The 18,754-nt window shown below is 46.4% G+C and overlaps 1 protein-coding gene across 3 annotated transcripts in view; it reads right to left on the reverse strand.

Annotated features, from left to right (window-relative positions):
- The window catches only part of REEP1 (receptor accessory protein 1), an 86,868-nt gene that overhangs the window by 66,530 nt on the left and 1,584 nt on the right, over positions 1–18,754 (reverse strand). The window contains exon 1 of one of the 3 annotated variants that reach the window (XM_029083480.2): positions 5,381–5,762. The exons of the other annotated variants lie outside the window; for them this stretch is intronic. Coding sequence (XP_028939313.1) covers positions 5,381–5,412 — 32 coding nt within the window. The 5' untranslated portion in view covers positions 5,413–5,762. Of the gene's footprint in view, positions 1–5,380; positions 5,763–18,754 lie in introns of those variants that run through there. 3 annotated transcript variants of the gene reach the window in all.

The raw sequence follows: 18,754 nt of genomic DNA on the forward strand, positions 1-18,754 counted from the left end.
AGATAGCTAAGTGACAGAGCTGGAATTAGAACCCATGACCTCTGACTCCCAAGCCCAAGCTCTTGCCACTAAGCCACGCTTTATTTGAATGTCTGTTCCTCCTCCCCCGAACCCCTTCGCTTGTAGACTGTGAACACCTCCTGGTCAGAGATCATGTCTAGGTCCACCTCGATTTGCTTGCATCCACCCCACTGCTTAGAAGAATGCCTGGCACAGGCTAAATGCTTAACAAATATCCTAATAATTATTATTACTACTATTATACCTTACTCTCCAAAGAGCTTTAATGCAGTGCTTGGCACACAGTAAGCGCTCAATTAATACCACCGCCTGATGGATAAACCAGGAAAGGCTGAAAACCAATAGGTGGAATTTGCTGATTTTAAGCCGTTGGTGTCAGATCTTGCATTTCCGCTTAAACTAGCGGTCCCTGGATGACACACATCACCGCCCCCTACACAGCCACACACAAACACTCTCTCCCCCTCTCTCTCTTTCTCTCTACAGTTCCCCTGGATAAAACACGGTTGGGGAAAGGAGATCAGAGCTCTGTCCCAGCAGGCTGACTGCTGAACAGCAGGGAATTTGGATGGCATTTCAAGTCCTTCCTGACACTTCCCGCACTTTTCCACCTTCCTCCCACTTAGAAATCCAAAGGCAACTTGAGGAGAAGGCTTGTAAACTCTAGACTGAAAGCTGGTTCTGGGCAGGGACCGCGTCTACCGCACGTCTGCTATATCGTCCTCCCCCAAGCACTTAGTATGGTGCTAGGCGTGCCGTAGGTGCTCAGTAAAATACCATGGATTGATGGAAAGGGACAGGGAGGATTTAGAGAAGTAGGTGGGTGATTGGGTAAGAGGGAATGTGGGAAAGTGATTACCACCCCCAGTTGAATGCAGCTGGCTTTAAATGCCTGAGATTTTCAGAAATTTGGTCTAAAGGTATGGGGGGAGACCACCAAGATCTTAGGACAAATATTCCATGATCTTTGAACTATCTCCGATTCTCTTCCCTCTAAAACAGCACACACACAGACAGCACAGGTCTGGGAGTGAGGACTTGGGTTCTAATTCCGGCTCTGCCACATGTCTCCTGTGTGACCTGGGACAAGTCATTTATCTTCTTTGTGCCTCAGTTACTTCACTTGTAAAATGGGGATTGCGGGTGCAAACCCCACGTGGGACAGGGGCTGCGTCCAACTTGATTAACTTGTATCTGCCCCAGAGCTCAGGACAGTGTCCGGCACATAGTATCAAATACCATAAACAAACAACAAAACAACCAGCTTCAAGAAGATTCAAATCCAGGCCTCGACTATTCCCCAGTAAATATGTGTGGAACCTAAAGAGAAGTAGAATCTCAGCCTGACCCTTTTGACAACATTTCCCTATTCTGTTTATTCCCTCTTCAGACATATTCTTTACTTCCTCTTCAGACATGTTCTCCCTATAGTTTAGCATAGAAATCTCAGGGATAAACACAAGAGAGTTTGCTATCAATCCTTGTTTTGTATCCCCTACCTAATGGTAAACTGCTCTAAGCAGGAAGGAGGCCTTTTTTTAAATGGTACTTGTTATGCCTTTACTATTTGCCAGGCACTGTTCTAAGTGCTGGGGTAGATAATGATAAGAAGGATAATTGTGGTATTTGCTATGTGCCCAGCCCTATACTAAGCATTGGGGTGGACATAAGCAAATTGTGTTGGAAACAGATCCTGGGGCTCACAGTCTTAATCCCCATTTTACAGATGAGGGAATTGAGGTACTGAGAAGTAATAATAATAATAATAATAATAATGACGGCATTTGCACTTACTATGTGCAAAACACTATTCTAAGCACTGGGAAGGATACAAGGTGATCAGGTTGTCCCACGTGGGGCTCACAGTCTTAATCCCCATTTTACAGATGAGGTAACTGAGGCACAGAGAAATAAAGTGACTTGCCCAAAGTCACACAGCTGACAAACGGCGGAGCTGGGATTTGAATGCCTGACCTCTGACTCCCAAGCCCGTGCTCTTTCCATTGAGCCACGCTGCTATGCGACTTGCCCAAGGTCACCTAGCAGAGTAGAGGCAGAGCCAGGATTAGAACCCAGGCCCCCTCTGACTCCTAAGCCTTGAATGAATAAGCCTTGAATAAGTCCATGCTTTTTCATTCAATCGTATTTACTGAGCCCTTACTGTGTGCAGAGAGCACTGTATCACACGCTGGGGAAAGCACAATACAATATGAGATCATCAAGTTGGACACAGTCCCTTACCCACATGGGGCTCGAAGTCTTAATCCCCACTTGGTATTTTTTTTAACCACATGCCAGCATTGTGCTGCGCTCTGGGGTAGATACAAGATCATCAGGTCCCACATGGGGCTCACAGTCCAAGTTGAAGGGAGAACAAGGATTGAATACCCATTTGGCAGATGAGGGAACTGAGGCGCAGAGAAATAAGGTGAAATAAGTCACACAAGAGACAAATAATAAATAATGTTGGCATTTGTTAAGCGCTTACTCTGTGCAAAGCACTGTTCTAAGCACTGGGGAGGATACAAGCTGATCAGGTTGTCCCACGTGGGGCTCACAGTCTTCATCCCCATTTTACAGATGAAGTCGCTGAGGCACAGAGAAGTTAAGTGACTTGCCCACAGTCACACAGCTGACAACTGGCTGAGCTGAAATTTGAAACCATGATCTCTGACTGCCCAAGCCCTGCTCTTTCCACTGAGCCACACTGCTTCTCTACATGTCAGCTGTGTGACCCTGGGCAAGTCACTTAACTTCTGTTACCTCAACTGTAAAATGGGGATGAAGACTGTGAACCCTATGTGGGACAATCTGATTACCTTGTATCTACCCAGCACTTAGAACAGTGCTTGGCACATAGTAAACGCTTAAAAAATACCAACACTATTATTATTACGTCGTCTTCTATGGTTACCACACAATGGCTGGGACAGTTCTGCGGAGAAGTGGATAGAGCATGAGCCTGAAAGTGGGAAGGTCACGGGTTCTAATTCCAGCTCCGCCACTTGTCTGCCAGGAAATCTTGGGCAAATCACTTCACTTCTCCAGGCCTCAGTTCCCTGTTCTGTAATATGGGGGTTAAGACGGTAAGCCCCAGGTTGGGACAGGGAATGTGTACAACCCAATTTGCTTGTCATCACTCCTGCGCTTAGTACACTGTCTGGCATATAATAAACGTTCAACAAATACCACAATGATTATTCTTATTATTACTCCTGGATGCCCAGGAGAGAAGCATCGTGGCTTAGTGGAAAAAGCCCAGGCTGGGGAGTCAGAGGTCATGGGTTCTAATCCTGGCTCTTAACAAATACCGTCGTCATCATCATTCGATAAATGACGTCTCACGCTGATGCTTTGAACCGCCATTAGAGAATGTCTACTTTACCACAAAACTGCGATTCCCCCCAAAAAGACCCCTTTAAGGCACCGCCCCTCTCCCAGTCTGACCTTTGGAGAAAGCCAGCGGGACGGTCAAGACTATCACATGTCCCCACACCCAAATGTTTCAGAGATCAAATACGGCCAGTAGCCCGACCTCGCCGGACTCCGGGAGGGGAAGAAAAGAGTGAGAATCTCTGCTCAGGTTAAATTAAACTCTGCTCACACTGCAGATTCCGCTGACCCTCACCAAGTCACTCCCAGATTACAGAAAGCTCTCCCGTGGCCGAAAATCGATGCCACGGGGTGGGGAGGAGAGTGACGAAGGGCCCATCTTGCGTCAGACGTGAAGAAGTAGTCATGCCGCGCTGCTCGCTGGATTATTCATCACGTTTGGTCCGCAGGGTTCTACGGGCCTTATGAAATCTTTTAAATATTTAACGTGCTTCCCCGGAATAAAAGCGCAACCCAACGACCGGTTAGCAACAGCTGCCGATGGGCCCAGATCAAATGACTTTGGGCCTTAAAGGGAAAGGCCCTGACTCTCTTGGTCTAGAAACACAAAAAAGAGGCTTGATGATTCCACAAACACCTCCCCCAACATCCCATCCCCATGTCTTGGAATGATTAAACGGGGGATGGTGGGACACGGGAAAAATCTAATTGCTGATATTGCACCATCATTAGAGTTCATGGCCTATCTCCTCCAAACAAAGGAAAGGCAGCAAGCTTCGGGCAGGCCGGCCTCCATGGTTTTAGTCGACAGGTTTGTCACTGAGCTGTGGTCCCTCAGGTCGCAGGCCCCTGGAAGATGCAGAGCCGGTAAACGATACCCAGGGGATGGAGCCATTTCTAAAAGCGAATTCCTCTCTCTTCTCAACCTGCCCAGCCATGAGGGGACTCCGCATGGGCCTCTGTCGCCATTCCGGCCCCTCCCATTCTGGATCTGCACCTTACGGTGTCTGTGCGGGTCTGTCATTGTGGGTCTGGGTCTCTTTGCATCTCTGTGTGGGACTGTTTGTCTGGGTGTCTACGTGTGGCTCTGTCTCGGTGTGTGTGTCTATTTGTGTGTCCGAATCGCTGGACAGGCGATTCTCAGACATTCCGGCAAGCAGCCACTGGGTTTGGAAAAGCCACCGCAATCCCCGTTGGTCCTGGATGGTGTTGGATTCCCTCCCTCACAGGATACGCCCAAATCCCTTCCATACGGGAGAGCGAGGAGAGGAGGGGGGCGTCCAGACTTTGCCATCGCAATAAAGAGGCGGTAATGATTATTCTGCTTCGGACCCGATCTCCCTTCTTCAGTCCGTGCCCCGGGGCCCTCTAAGATGCACAGGGTCTCGGCGGTTCCTGCTCTTCCTCATTCATTCGTTCGTATTTATTGAGCGCCTACTGAGTGCAGGGCACCGTACTAAGCGCTCGGAAAGTACAATTCGGCAACAGAGACAACCCCTGCCCACACCGGGTTTACACTCTCCTCCTCCAGTTCCCCTCCCCCTGGAGAGGTTCGTTCCCTTCTGTCCAACCCCGGCGACGAGGGCTGCCGCCGAGCACCCCGAAATACCGCTCCTATGGAGGGACGGCTCATCTGCCCCCTTCCTTCCCCGTCTTTGCCACCTCCTCCACCTTGCCCCCGCCTCTCGGGGCTGCTGTCACACCCGGCCTCTGCGGAAAGCCGGGGAAATCCAGAAAGGGGCTGGAAAACGCCCGGCCATAAACACGGACACACACATAAATACATGCATGCACACATAGCCCCCGAAAGCCGTGTCCGGCAGTCTCTCCGGACCCCCGCCCCCAAAGCAAGGCGAGCCCCGCTAGCAGGCCGGCGGCACCCCCTCCTCCATCCCCCCTCCATCGGCCGCCGCCCCTCTTTTTCTCCATCGCGGCCGGGGGTCGTCGCCCCCCGGCTACCGGACCAGCTGGACGGGGTGGTCCCCGGGGCAAATAGGAACCCCCCACCCCCAGGGTGTCTACTCACACGACGAGCCTCGATATGATCCATGAAACCATGGCGGGGGGCGAGGCCGGGGCGCCGCTGCCGGGCCTGCGGCTCCTGCAGCTCGTGCAGCTCCTGCAGCCCGTGCAGCTCCTGCAGCCCGTGCAGCTCCTGCAGCCCGTGCAGTCGCCGCTGCCGGGCGGCGGTGGTGTCCGGCCGCCCACCCCGTCGGCCCGGGGCTGCGGTGTCCGCCCCGGTTACTGCGGCGCTGGTGTCGGCAGGTGCCGGGGTCGGTGTAGGCGGCGCGGTGCCGGTGGGTGCGGGTGTCGGTGTGGCGGTGGGGCCATGGGGCTCCTCGGTGGCCCTGGGGCGCAGCCGCGCCGGGCCGGGCCGGACCCGCCCCCAGCTCCGGCCGCTCCCACTGGGTCACCCCCGGGCGCGGACCCACACCCCCGCTCCACGCCCCGCCCACCCTCTCCGCAGCCCACCCCGAGACCATCCCCCAAAGGCGAGCTCTCTCTGCAGATAACCCCCACTCCCCATGGGCACTCCCTCTACAGACACCCCCAACCCCCCACCATGGGCATTCTCCCTGCAGACACCCTCACCCCATGGGCATTCTGTCTGCAGACACCATCGCCCCATGGGCATTCTCTCCGCAAACACCCTCAACCCCCTACCATGGGCATTCTCCCTGCAGACACCTTCACCCCCAACCCCCACCGTGGGCATTCTCTCTGCAGACACCCTCACCCCAGCCCCGTGGGCACTCTCTCTACAATCCCCCATCGTGGGCATTCTCTCTACATCCCCCATCATGGGCATTCTCTCCGCAGACACCCTCACCCCCCGCCACCATGGGCACTCTCTCTGCAGACACCCTCATCCCATGGGCATTCTCGCTACAATCCCTCACCATGGGCATTCTCTCTGCAGACACCCTCACCCCCAGGGCATTCTCTCTGCAGACACCCTCACCCCAACCACGGGCATTCTCTCTGCAGACACTCTCACCTCTAATGCCCCATGGGCATTCCCTCTGCAGACCCCCTCATCCCTCCTTTGGCATTCTCTCTAGTCACCTTCACCCCCCAAGCCTCCCCAGGGAATTCTCTCTGCTGCCACCCTCACCCCAACCTCAGCCATTCTCTCTACAGCCACCTTCACCCCCTGGGCACTCTCTGCAGTCTCTCCAACCCCGGGCATTCTCTCTACAGCCACCCTTACCCCTGGGCATTCTCCCTGCAGTCACCCCAACCCCCGAGCATGATCTCTACAGCCACCCTCACCCCTGGGCACTCTCTCTGCAGTCTCTCCAACCCCGGGCATTCTCTCCACAGCCACCCTCACCCCTGGGCATTCTCTCTGCAGTCACCCCCAACCCCCAGAGCATTCTCTCTACAGCCGCCTTCACCCCCAAACCCCAGGCATGCTCTCTGCGGCCCCCCAAGCCCCCTGGGCATTCTCTCTACAACCCCCACCCCCAGCTGATGGCGCACACCCACCCACCCTGCACACACATGCTTCCAGGCCCTCGGGTTACAGCACCGGGCCTTGTGTGCCAGAGAGACCTGAATCATCCTCCTCCTCATCAGTAGGATGTACTGAGCACCTTCTATGGGCAGAGCGCTATACCAAGCGCTTGGGAGAGTACAGTAATCAATCGTATTTACTGAGCACTTACTGTGTGCAGAGCACTGTACCGACTGCTTGAGCGCTTACTGTATCCAGTGCACTGTAGTAAGCACTTGGTTAAATACCATCCAACCGATTTGGCAGACATGTTCCCTGCCCGCAACAAGCTTACAGGTCTAGAGAAGCAGCATGGCATGATGGATAGACCACGGGCCTGGGAGTCAGAAGGACCTGGGCTCTATTTCCAGCTCCGCCACTTGTCTGCTGTGTGACCTCGGGCAAGTCACTTCACTTCTCTGGGCCTCAGTTACGTCATCTGTAAAATCAGGATTAAGACTGTGAATTCCAGGGTCTATATCCAACCCTCTTTGCGTGTATTCCCCCCCAGCACTTAGCACAGTCCCTGGCACATAGTAAGCGCTTAACAAATACCATCATCATTATTACAAGTGGAGACAGACATTCAGAAAAATAAATTATTTATAACACCAAATTTAAAGATACGTGCATCAGTGCAGTGGGGTTGAGAGTGGGGGAAAACAGCAAATGCCCAGGGGTGAGAGATGGGAGGGAAGGCATTCTGTAAAACAACTCCAAAAGAGCCCCAGACAGGCTCCTAAGACCACGGTGAGATTTCCAGAGCATGGGAACAGGACTAGAGGAGCGTTTGGGCTGGCTCAATGGCTTGGATTATCAACATCAACAAGTTCACCACCATCGTCACCAAGAGTTGTTACTGCCAGCCCTTCCTCAGGACCCACAAATAAGCGAGTTAGGCAGGGAAGGGAAGAGTAAGGGATGAATCACTTAAGCACTCAAATGTTTGGTAGTAATGTCTGAACAAATGTGAGCACCGTAAACGGATACTACTGATCTTTTCAAATAAAGAGCCCAAATAATATGCCGCTTCAACAGACACATAATCTGGGTTGTATTGGCTTTTCATCCTTTTTACTTTCATCCACATCAGGGCCTTTGGTTTTGGCGATGAAGGCAGTGATCAAGAGGGTTGCCCAAACCAACTTTCTTTTTTATTCTTTTTTATGGTATTTCTTGAGCACTTACTATGTGCCAAGCACTAGGGTAGATACAAGCCAATCAGGCTGGACACTGTCCCTGTCTCACATGGGGCTTACAGTCGATGCCCATTTTGCAGATGAGGGAACTGAGGCTCAGACCCTGTAATAATAGACCCTCTAGACCCATCCTATCCCATCTGGATTACTGAATCAGCTGCCCAGCCTGTCTCTCCCCACTCCAGTCCATTCTTTGCTCTGCTGCTCGGATCATTTTCCTACACAAATGTTCAGGACAGGTCACCTCCTCCTCAAAAAACTCTAGTGGTTGCCCAACCACCACCGTATCCAACAAAAACTCCTTACCATTGGCTTTAGCCCAGTCCATCACCTTGCCCCCTCCTACCTCACCTCGCTTATCCCCTTCAACACGCCAGCCCGCACACTTCGCTCCTTTAGTGCTAACCTTCTCACCGTGCCTCCATCTCGCCTATCTTGACCCCTGGCCCTCACCCTACCTCTGGCCTGGAATGCCCTCCCTCCTCATATCCGACAATTACTCTCACCCCTTCAAAGCCTTATTTAGGGCCCATCTCCTCCAAGGGGCTTTCCGAGACTAAGCCCCACTTTTCCTTATTTCCCACTCCTTCCGCATCACCTTGACTTGCTGCCTCTTCCCCCCTCGCAGCCCCACAGCACTTATGTACATAGCTGTCATTTTATTTATTTGTATCAATGTCCGTCTCCCTGCCTCAAGACTGCAAGCTCATCCTGGGCAGGGAAAGTCATCTTTTATTGCTGTATTGTACTTTCCCAAGCGCTCAGTAAAGTGCTCTGCACACAGTAAGCGCTCAGTATGACTGAATGAATCTGATTTTAGTGTCTTCCTTCCTCACTAGTTCAAAACGATGATGATTTTAAAAAAACACTGTGGGCCAAGGACTGTACTAAGCGCTTCAGTGGATACAAGATAAAAGCAGAGTGGACAAAGGCCCTGGCCAAACATGAAACCTCACAGTCTAAGTAGAAGCGAGAACAGACATTTGATCCTACTGCACAGATGAGGAAACTGAGGCTTAGAGAATTTGCCCAAGATCACTGAGCAGATAAGTGGCAGGGCTGGGATTAAAAATCTGATCTCCTGACTCTCTATTCCACTAGGCATCCTATCAGACTGAAAATTCCTTGAAAGGAGGAATCAAATCTCCTCTGCTCTGAACACCGTAAGGGCTCAACAAACAGGACTGACTGATTCATCAATCCCTCACTCTTTCGTGGAGCTAGAGATCAACTAGCACCTAGCCAGTCAGTCGGTCAACCTAGCGCAGAGAAGCAGGGTGGTCTAGAGGACAGAGCACGGGCCAGGCAGTCGGAGGACCTGGGTTCCAATCCCGGCTCCGCCACGGGACAGGTGTGTGACCTTGAGCAAGTCATTTAACTTCTCTGGGCCTCAGTTACCTCATCTGGAAAATGGGGACTGAATCCTTCTCCCTCCTACTTAAGCCTGTGAGATCTATGTGAGACAGGGCCTGTGTCCAACATGATTAAGCTGTATCTACCCCAGCGCTTAGTGCCTGACATTCACTGATTCATTCAATCACATTTATTGAGTGGTTACTGTGCACAGAGCACTGTACTAAAGTACAGTGGAAAGTACAATTCAGCAAACTGACACATAGCAAGCATTTAACAAGTACCATCATCAACACCATCACCTAAAGATAACCTTTCATTTTTGTTAAAAATAATGAACCTATCAAAATGAGCCTCAGATTAATCAGTCTCATTTTACTGACTTTTTTGTTCCATCGCTGATACCATTTATTTAGCGGCTCAGACTGGGTTCTCTTAGAACACAGAGTTCCAGCCAGCCAAAGATGACTCGATTAATGGACATTATTTATTTATTTGAAAATGAAGACGGTCCTCCTATTACCAGACGATGTTTCTTTCATAATTCTGTGGAGAGCACTGACCCACCTAGAAAGAACACAATTGCCTAACAACCTCCTTGTTTTTATGTCCTGACCAAGCCCAATTTTTCTTTTTCTTTTTTATGCTATTTGTTAAGCGCTTACTATGTGTCAAGCACTGTTCTATGTACTGGGGTAGGTACAAGTTAATTAGATCAGACACAGTCCCTGTCCTGCATGGGGCTTCCAGTCTAAGTCATTCACCAGTCTAGTTGCTGGGCTTCCCCATTTTTAATAACAACAACAACAACAATAATGGCATTTCTTCAGCATTTACTATGCCACTAGTCCTGTGCTGAGCACTGGGATAGATAAATCAGACCTCTCCCTGCCCCACAAAGGGCTCGCATTCTAAATAGGAGAGAGAACAGGTATTTAACCTCCAATTTACAGAGGAGGAAACAAGTACAGAAAAGTTAAATAACTTGGTTACACAGCAGGCAAGTGGTGGAGTTGGGATTAGAACTCGGATTTCCTGACTCCCGAACCTGGGTTCTTTCCATTAGGCTTCCCTACTTTCCATCCAGCCCCAGATCCTACGTCTTTTTAATTTCTGACCTGCTTTACGGTTCTCCACCTCTCTGATGTCATCCAAGAAAGTCCTACAGTAAAAGACGCAAAAAGAATACAGGCACTGGGTTCTCGAGGACTGTTCTACTGAGTCAGATATTCTAGGAAAGAATACAGGGCAGTCATGTATATTTTTTATGTCATTTGATAAGCACTTACTATGTATCAAACACTGTTCTAAGCTCTGGAGTAGATGATAACAATAATAGTAATAATAATTGTGGTATTTCTTAAGCACTTATTTGCCAGACACTGTACTAAGCGCTGGGGTAGCTATACGGAAATGAGGTTGGACACAGTCCCTGTCCCACATGGGGCTCACAAGATCAATCCCCATTTTATAGATGGGGTAACTGAGGCACAGAGAAGTTAAATGACTTGCCCAAGGTCACCCGGCAGGCAAGTGACAGAGCTGGGATTAGAAAGCCAGGTCCTTCTGACTGGATAATCAATATCCAGCAAAACAGAATATCTGGCTTTTAGCTAGTTTTAAAAACTTTATTGCCCCACTGATAATTTTTCCATTTTGTTCAATGTTCACCAGGCCAGTGATTCTGAAGGCAGTGAGCAGTCATAGCTTGTGTTTTCAATTTTATCAGCCTGCTAATATTTTTTTTTTCACTCCTGGACTTGGTGGTCTCAGGCTAAAGTACATGAGAAACACAAATGCTCACACTTTCATTCATAATGAATAGCTGGTAGACCAGGGCTCCCTCTTTAGGCTAATGCATCTACGGAAAGAACATAATGGAAGCACAGAAGCGAATCTTGCTCCCTCTTAGGCAAATGCACCTGCAGAAAGAACATAATGAAAGCAGAGAAGAGTTTCTCCCTCCCTCTTTAGGCTAATGCACATACAGAAGGCACATAATGGAGGCATGCAAGAGTTTCTTACTGAAATCACTCCTGCGGCAGTCTGAGGAAAAAGATACGGGTAGAGGGCGCATCCAGATTTTTTTAAAAAAAGATGTTACCCATCTGGCATTGCTCATTTGTAGTTTTCCAATCAACGATCCAATCAATCGAAGGTATTTACTGAGTTCTTACTGTTTGCACAGCACTGGGAGCATACAGCATAGTTGGCAGACATGATCCCTGCCCTCAAGGACCTTACCAATCACAAACAAAGCCAAAGGTCTAGTGAAACAGATGCACAACTTAATTAGGACAAGCCACTGGCCCGGCTTCACGAAGTTATGGAGAGAGTGACTTGGGCAAGTCGCTTAAGTTCTCTGTGCCTCAGTTACTTCATCTGTAAAATGGGGATTGAGATTGTGAGCCCCATGTGGGACAGGGACTGTGTCCAACCTTGATTAGCTTGTATCTATCCTAGCGCTTACAGCAGTGCTTGACACATAGTAACATACCATCATTAACTACAAACTTAGCACACAGAAGGCTACCCGTGCAGAGCAGAGGGATGACATATGCAGAAATCCAAACATATAAGGCACAGCTTCCCAATTAGAACCCCAAATCCACTCTCATCAGCCCCACTAGACCAGATCAACTTTCCGCTCTGTTCTCCATCTGTCAATCAATGGTATTTGAGTCCTTGTTGTGGGCGGGGAATGTGTCTGCTAACTCCATTATACTGCGCTCTCCCAAGCACTTAGTAGAGTGGTTATACATAGTGAGCAATCAATAAATATGATTGATTGCTTACTTTTTTTTTAATGGCATTTATTAAGCGCTTATTATGGGCCAGGCCCTGTACTAAGCACTGGGATAGATACAAGCTAATGAGGTTCATATAGTCCCTGTCCCATGTGGGGCTCACAGTCTTAATCCCCATTTTTACAGATGAGATAATTGAGGCGCAGAGAAGTGAAATGACTTGCCCACGGTCTCCTAGTAGACAAGCGGCAGAACTGGGATTAGAATCCAGGTCCTTCTCACTCCCAGATCACCGAGATCAGTGCCATAACCACTAGGCCATGCGTCTTCTCTTTCTGTTTGTGGAACACTGTATAAAGCTCTTGGGACAGCATAGTGGAGTAAGTAGACAAGATTTCCGCCCTCGAGGGGTTTATAATCTAGTGGGGAGACAGATACTAAAATAAATTTCGGACAGAGCGTAAGGGAAGAGAGTGATGAATAGTGGAAAGTGGAGAGGCCTAGTGGATAGAGCACAGAGCCGGGAGCCAGGAGGACCTGGGTTCTAATCCCAGCTCTGCCACTTGTCTCCTGGGTGACCTTGGGCAAGTCACTTCATTTCCCTGCACCTCAGTTACCTCATCTGTAAAATGAAGATTAAGATAGTGAGGCCCAGGTAGGACAGGGACTGTGTCTATGATTTGCTTGCATCCACCCCAGAGCTCAGTACGGTGCCTGGCACATAGTAAGTGCTTAAAAATACCACAATTATTATGATTAAATCTAAGTTCTAATTCTTCCAGCTAGTGATGCAGGGACTGAATGCCACTGGGGAGAAAGGCCTTTATCTGGAAGCTCTGATTCTATCAAGGAACTGGGTTTTCTTTTGATCTCCCAGCCAAAGTTTCTTTGTTCCATAGTCACAACAGACCAGGCTTTGTACCTCTGGCCCAGAGAGAGAAAGAGAGAAAGAAAGAAAGAGAGGGAGAGAGAAAGGAGTGTTTATTTGTATTGGTTGTGGGAAGTGAGGAGATGGATGGAGAGGGATAATTCCTCCTTTCTTAATTTTGGGAAAGGGAGCCCGCGCCCTCTAGGGGGCTTGGATGAGAACTTGGAGTTCTCATCCAAGCCCCCACGGTGACAAGAGATTTATAAATCACTTATTATCATCAACATCATCAATAATAGCAGTGGTATTTTTTAAGTACTTACTACGTGCAAGGCACTGTACTAAGTACTGGGGTGGAAACAAGCAAATCGGGTTGTCGCACAGGAGGCTCACAGTTTAGATCTCCATTTTGCAAATGAGGGAACTGAAGCACAGAGAAGTGAAGCGACTTGCCCAAGGCCACACGGCAGACAAGTGGCAGAGCCGGGATTAGAACCCACAGCCTTCTGACTCCCAGGCTTGTGGTTTATCCACAATGCCTGAAGGCACATCTCCTCTATGATGCCTTCCCTAAGCCCTTCTTTCCTCTTCTCCTACTCCCTTCTTCATCGCCCTGACTTGCTCCCTTTATTCATCAACCCCACCTAACCCCACAGCAATTATGTATAGATCTGTAATTTACTTATTTATATTAATGACTATCTCCCCCTCTACACTGTAAGCTTGTTGCGAGCAGGGAATGTGCCTGTTTATTGTTGTATTGTACTCTCCCAAGAGCTTTAGTACAGTGCTCTGCACACAGTAAGCACTTAATATATTATGAATGAATGAGCATTATACTAAGTGCTTGGGAGAGTACAATATAATAACAGACACATTCCCTACCTGCAAGGAATTTACAGTCTAAAGTGGGGGGAGCACTCAATAAATACAATCGAATGAATGAATCAGTTACTATGTGCTAAAGACTGGAATAGTTACCAAATAATGAGATGGGATAATAATAATTATGGTATTTGTTAAGTGCTTACTATGTGCCAAGCACTGTTCTAAGCGCTGGGGTAGATACAGGGTAATCAGGTTGTCCCACGTGGGGCTCACACTTTTAATCCCCGTTTTAAAGATGCGGTAACTGAGGCACAGAGAAGTGAATTGACTTGCCCAAGGCCACACAGCAGAAAGTGGCAGAGCCGGGATTAGAACCCATGTCCTCTGACTCCCTAGCCCGTACTCTTTGCTGTAAGCCACGCTGCTTCTCTATACAGGTGCTGTCCCCCATGGGGGCTCACAGATTAAGAGTGAAGGAGACTGCTTACGCCCACTCTACTGATGAGGAAACTGAGGTTAAGGACAGAGATCTCCCCAATTTTTTACAATTTCAAGCCGCACTTTGGAGGTCCCTAGGCATTCCGACACCCTCCCAAAAGGTGAAATGAGAGAGAGAGAAGCTGATGGCAAAGGCGGGCAGGCAAGAAGGGACATGGTGGGGGTGGAAGGTGGCCAGGAAGAAGCACTGGGAAGCGTGGAATGGGCTGACACTATATTCATGAGTCACAACCGGTTCCGCGGCCCTGGCAGGTCTCCTCCACCCTGTCGGTGAATGGAAATACCCGTGGCCTTCTGGAGACAGACCTCTCCCGCTGGAGAAACACTGGACTTTCATTCATTCGTTCAATTGTATTTATTGAGCACTTACTGTGTGCAGAGCACTGTACAACGCTCTTGGAAAGTACAATTCGGCAACAGAGACAATCCCTACCCCAAAACAGGCTCGCAGTCCAGAAGGTGGGGGAGACAAACAACAAGACAAAACAAATAGGCATCGGTAGCATCAAAATAAATAGAATTACAGATATACCCATCATTAATAAAATAAATTGAGTATGTACAAATATACATAAATGCTGCGGGGTGGGGAAGCGGGTAGAGCAGAGGGAGGAAGTGGGGCGATGGGGAGGGGAGGAGGAAGCAGAGGAACAGTGAGCCTATTTGGGGGAAAGAAACTTCCAATCAATCATTAGTGTTGACTGAGTGCTTACTGTGTGCGTGTTGACTGAGTGCTTACTGTGTGCGTGTTGATTGAGTGCTTACTGTGTGCTGAGCACTGTACACTAAGCGCTTGGGAGAGTACGATACACTACACCTTGCTGCTTCTCATAACTTATTTTATATTAATGGCTGAGAGGCTGTGCAAAAAATGTCCGTTAACGGACAGTCAGGACTGAAGGAGAAAATTCACTCAAATGTGCTGAGGCCAAATTTGTTGAGGGCTTAACAAGATAAGCCAACCGGTAAGCTGAAAACATTTTTCAGCTGTAGACTGAAAGCTCCCTGGGGGCAGGGTTCATGTCAAAAAGTATTTTTTTGAAAAGAAACTGCATTTGTATTTTAAAAAAGTATTTGTTAAGGACTTACTATGCGCTGGACACTGTACTAAGCACCTGGATAGATACAAGCTAATCAGGTTGGACACTGTCCCTGGCTCATAGTCTTACAGATACCTACTTGTTAATACGACCTACATGGCTAAAACAGATATCACTCAGAATAAACACTCATCCAAATAGTTTGGAGATGGGATGGTTTGTGCCGAGGAACACGATCAAAATTGGCATTTCATCCAAATGAGGTAATAATAATAATAATAATAATAATAATAATAATAATGATAATAACTGTGGTCTTTGTTAAGTGCTTACTATGTGCCAGACACTGTACTAAGCACGGGCATGGATACAAGCAAATTAGGTTGGACACAGTCCCTGTCCCACTTGGGGCTCACAGTCTTAATCCCCACTTTACAGATGAGGTAACTGAGGCCCAGAAAAGCAAGTGACTTGGTCACACAGCAGACAAATGGCAATGCCAGAATTAGAACCCTTGACCTTTTGACTCCCAGGCCCATGCTCTATCCACTACACCATTCTGCCTCACTTCTTAAAACATACAAGTAACTAGATCCAGTTTAGGGGAAAGGATTAGTCTCTCACAAATATTCTTCCATTTACAACTTAACCTTGATGATAAAATGCTTACAAATTAGGGGTATTTGAAGTATGTTGCAGATAAGGAGGTGAAAATTCCCTCCTACTTGGAATATCAGCCCTGAATGCAACAGGGACTCTATCCAACCTCATTACCTTGTATAAAATAAAATAAATAAATATTGGTATTTATTAAGCGCTTACTGTGTGCAGAGTCAGAGGACTTGGGTTCTAATCCCGGTTCCGCCACTTGTCTGCTGTGTGACCCTGGGGAAGTCACTTAACTTCTCTGTGCCTGTTACCTCATCTGTAAAATGAGGATTAAAAGGGTGAGCCCCACGTGGGACAACCAGATTACCCTTTATCCACCCCAGCACTTAGAACAGTGCTTGGCACATAGCAAGCGCTTAACAAATACCATAATTATTATTTATTATTACGATAGAAACCATAACAACGATAACAGAAGAAGCACCATCAAGGTTACGGATCACGGCAGAAGACAGGACCTTCTGGGGAAAATACATCCATAGAATCCCCACGATTTGGAAACGACTCGACGGCACTTGATAATCAACAACAACCCCAGTGCTTAACCTAGTGCTCGGCACACAGTAAGCACTTAAAAAGTTATCATTACCATTATTATAATAACTTGAGCTCTGACTGGAGTGGGTTGTTCTGTACCGGAGGCCCATTGCCACAGAAAAACTGAGAAGTCGATGGGAAGAATGAGGACTGAGTTGGAGATTTTACCGCCCCGTTCTACGAATGTACCTGTTTCAGACCATGGCAACTCCTTATAGCTGCTATAGGGACACTTTTCCCATCAGCCGACAACACCTAAGCTTCTCCGCAGAGGTTCCTCTCACCCAATTACACATATCGCTTCCAACCAGATGCTACATCTATCACTTTGGACGCACTAATTACTTTATCTTCTTCGGAATAACAGTCTTCCTCCTTCGGGCCTCCCTAAAGCCTTTCAACTAGTGCATTCCAAGGTTTTACTCTCTGATTGTCCTGGGTTACATATCCCTCAGAATACTGGCGGCATCCGACTCAGATTTTTCCCCTTATCTTTATCACTTTGTGCCTCTATTGACTTAAACAGCAGCCTCGGTTGACCATTTCTGTGGTGTCCACAGAAATGCTGCCCTTAGAACTTATATGTATTACTATAGATGTACTACTACTCCTCATATATACTACCATATGTGTATTACTACTACTGATACACACTACTCTATGTGTATTGATAATAATACATACTGCTATATATACTGCAATTACTAATATACACTACTATATATGTATTGCTACTATATAGTACTATATATGCATTGCTACTACTAATATATACTACTGTATATACTACTATATATATTGTGATTACTAATATACACTACTATATATGTATTTCTACTATATACTACTATATATGCATTGCTATTAATATATACTACTATATTGCTATTGCTAATATACACTACTATATATGTATTACTACTACTATATATGTATTACTACTAATATATACTATATATGTTTTGCTACTAATATATACTATTATATATTACGACTACTAATATATAACTACTGTATATGCATTACTATTTCTAACATATAACTACTGTATATGTATTACTACTAATATAGAACTGCAGTATATGTATCACTACTAATATAGATCTACTATATATGTATTACTACTAATATAGAAGTACTATATATGTATTACTACTAATATAGAACTACTATATATGTATTACTACTAATATAGAACTACTATATACGTATTACTATTACTAATATAGAAGTACTATATATGTATTACTACTACTAATATAGAACTACTGTATATGTATTACTATTACTAATGTAGAACTACTAATATAGAACTACTGGATATGTATTGCTACTATTAATATAGAACTACTATATAGGTATTACTACTAATATAGAACTACTGTATATGTATTACTATTACTAATATAGAAGTACTGCATATGCAGTACTACTACTAATATAAAACTACAGTATACGTACCACTACTACCACTATAGAACTACTATATAAGTATTACTACTACTAATATAGAACTACTTTATACATATTACTATTACTAATATAGAACTACTATGTATGTATTACTACTAATATAGAACTACCGTATATGTATTACTATTACTAATGTAGAGCTACTACGTAAGTATTACTACTGCTAATATAGAACTACTTTATACGTATTACTATTACTAATATAGTACTATATATGCATTACTATTATTAATATAGAACTACTGTATATGTATTACTATTACCAATGTAGAACTACTATATAGGTATTACTAATATAGAACTACTGTATATGTATTACTACTATTAATATAGAACTACCATATAGGTATTACTAATATAGAACTACTGTATACGGATTACTAATATAGAACTACTGCATATGCATTACTACTACTAATATAAAACTACAGTATACGTACCACTACTACTAATATAGAACTACTATATATGTATTACTACTAATATAGAACTACTATATATGTATTACTACTAATATACAACTACTGTATATGCATCACCACTACTAATATAGAACTACTATATGTGTATTACTATTGATATAGAACTACTGTAATAATAATAATGTTGGTTTTTGTTAAGCGCTTACTATGTGCAGAGCACTGTTCTAAGCGCTGGGGTAGACACAGGGGAATCAGGTTGTCCCACGTGGG

This window comes from Ornithorhynchus anatinus, chromosome 18 (assembly GCF_004115215.2).
Source record: "Ornithorhynchus anatinus isolate Pmale09 chromosome 18, mOrnAna1.pri.v4, whole genome shotgun sequence".
NCBI lineage: Eukaryota > Metazoa > Chordata > Mammalia > Monotremata > Ornithorhynchidae > Ornithorhynchus > Ornithorhynchus anatinus.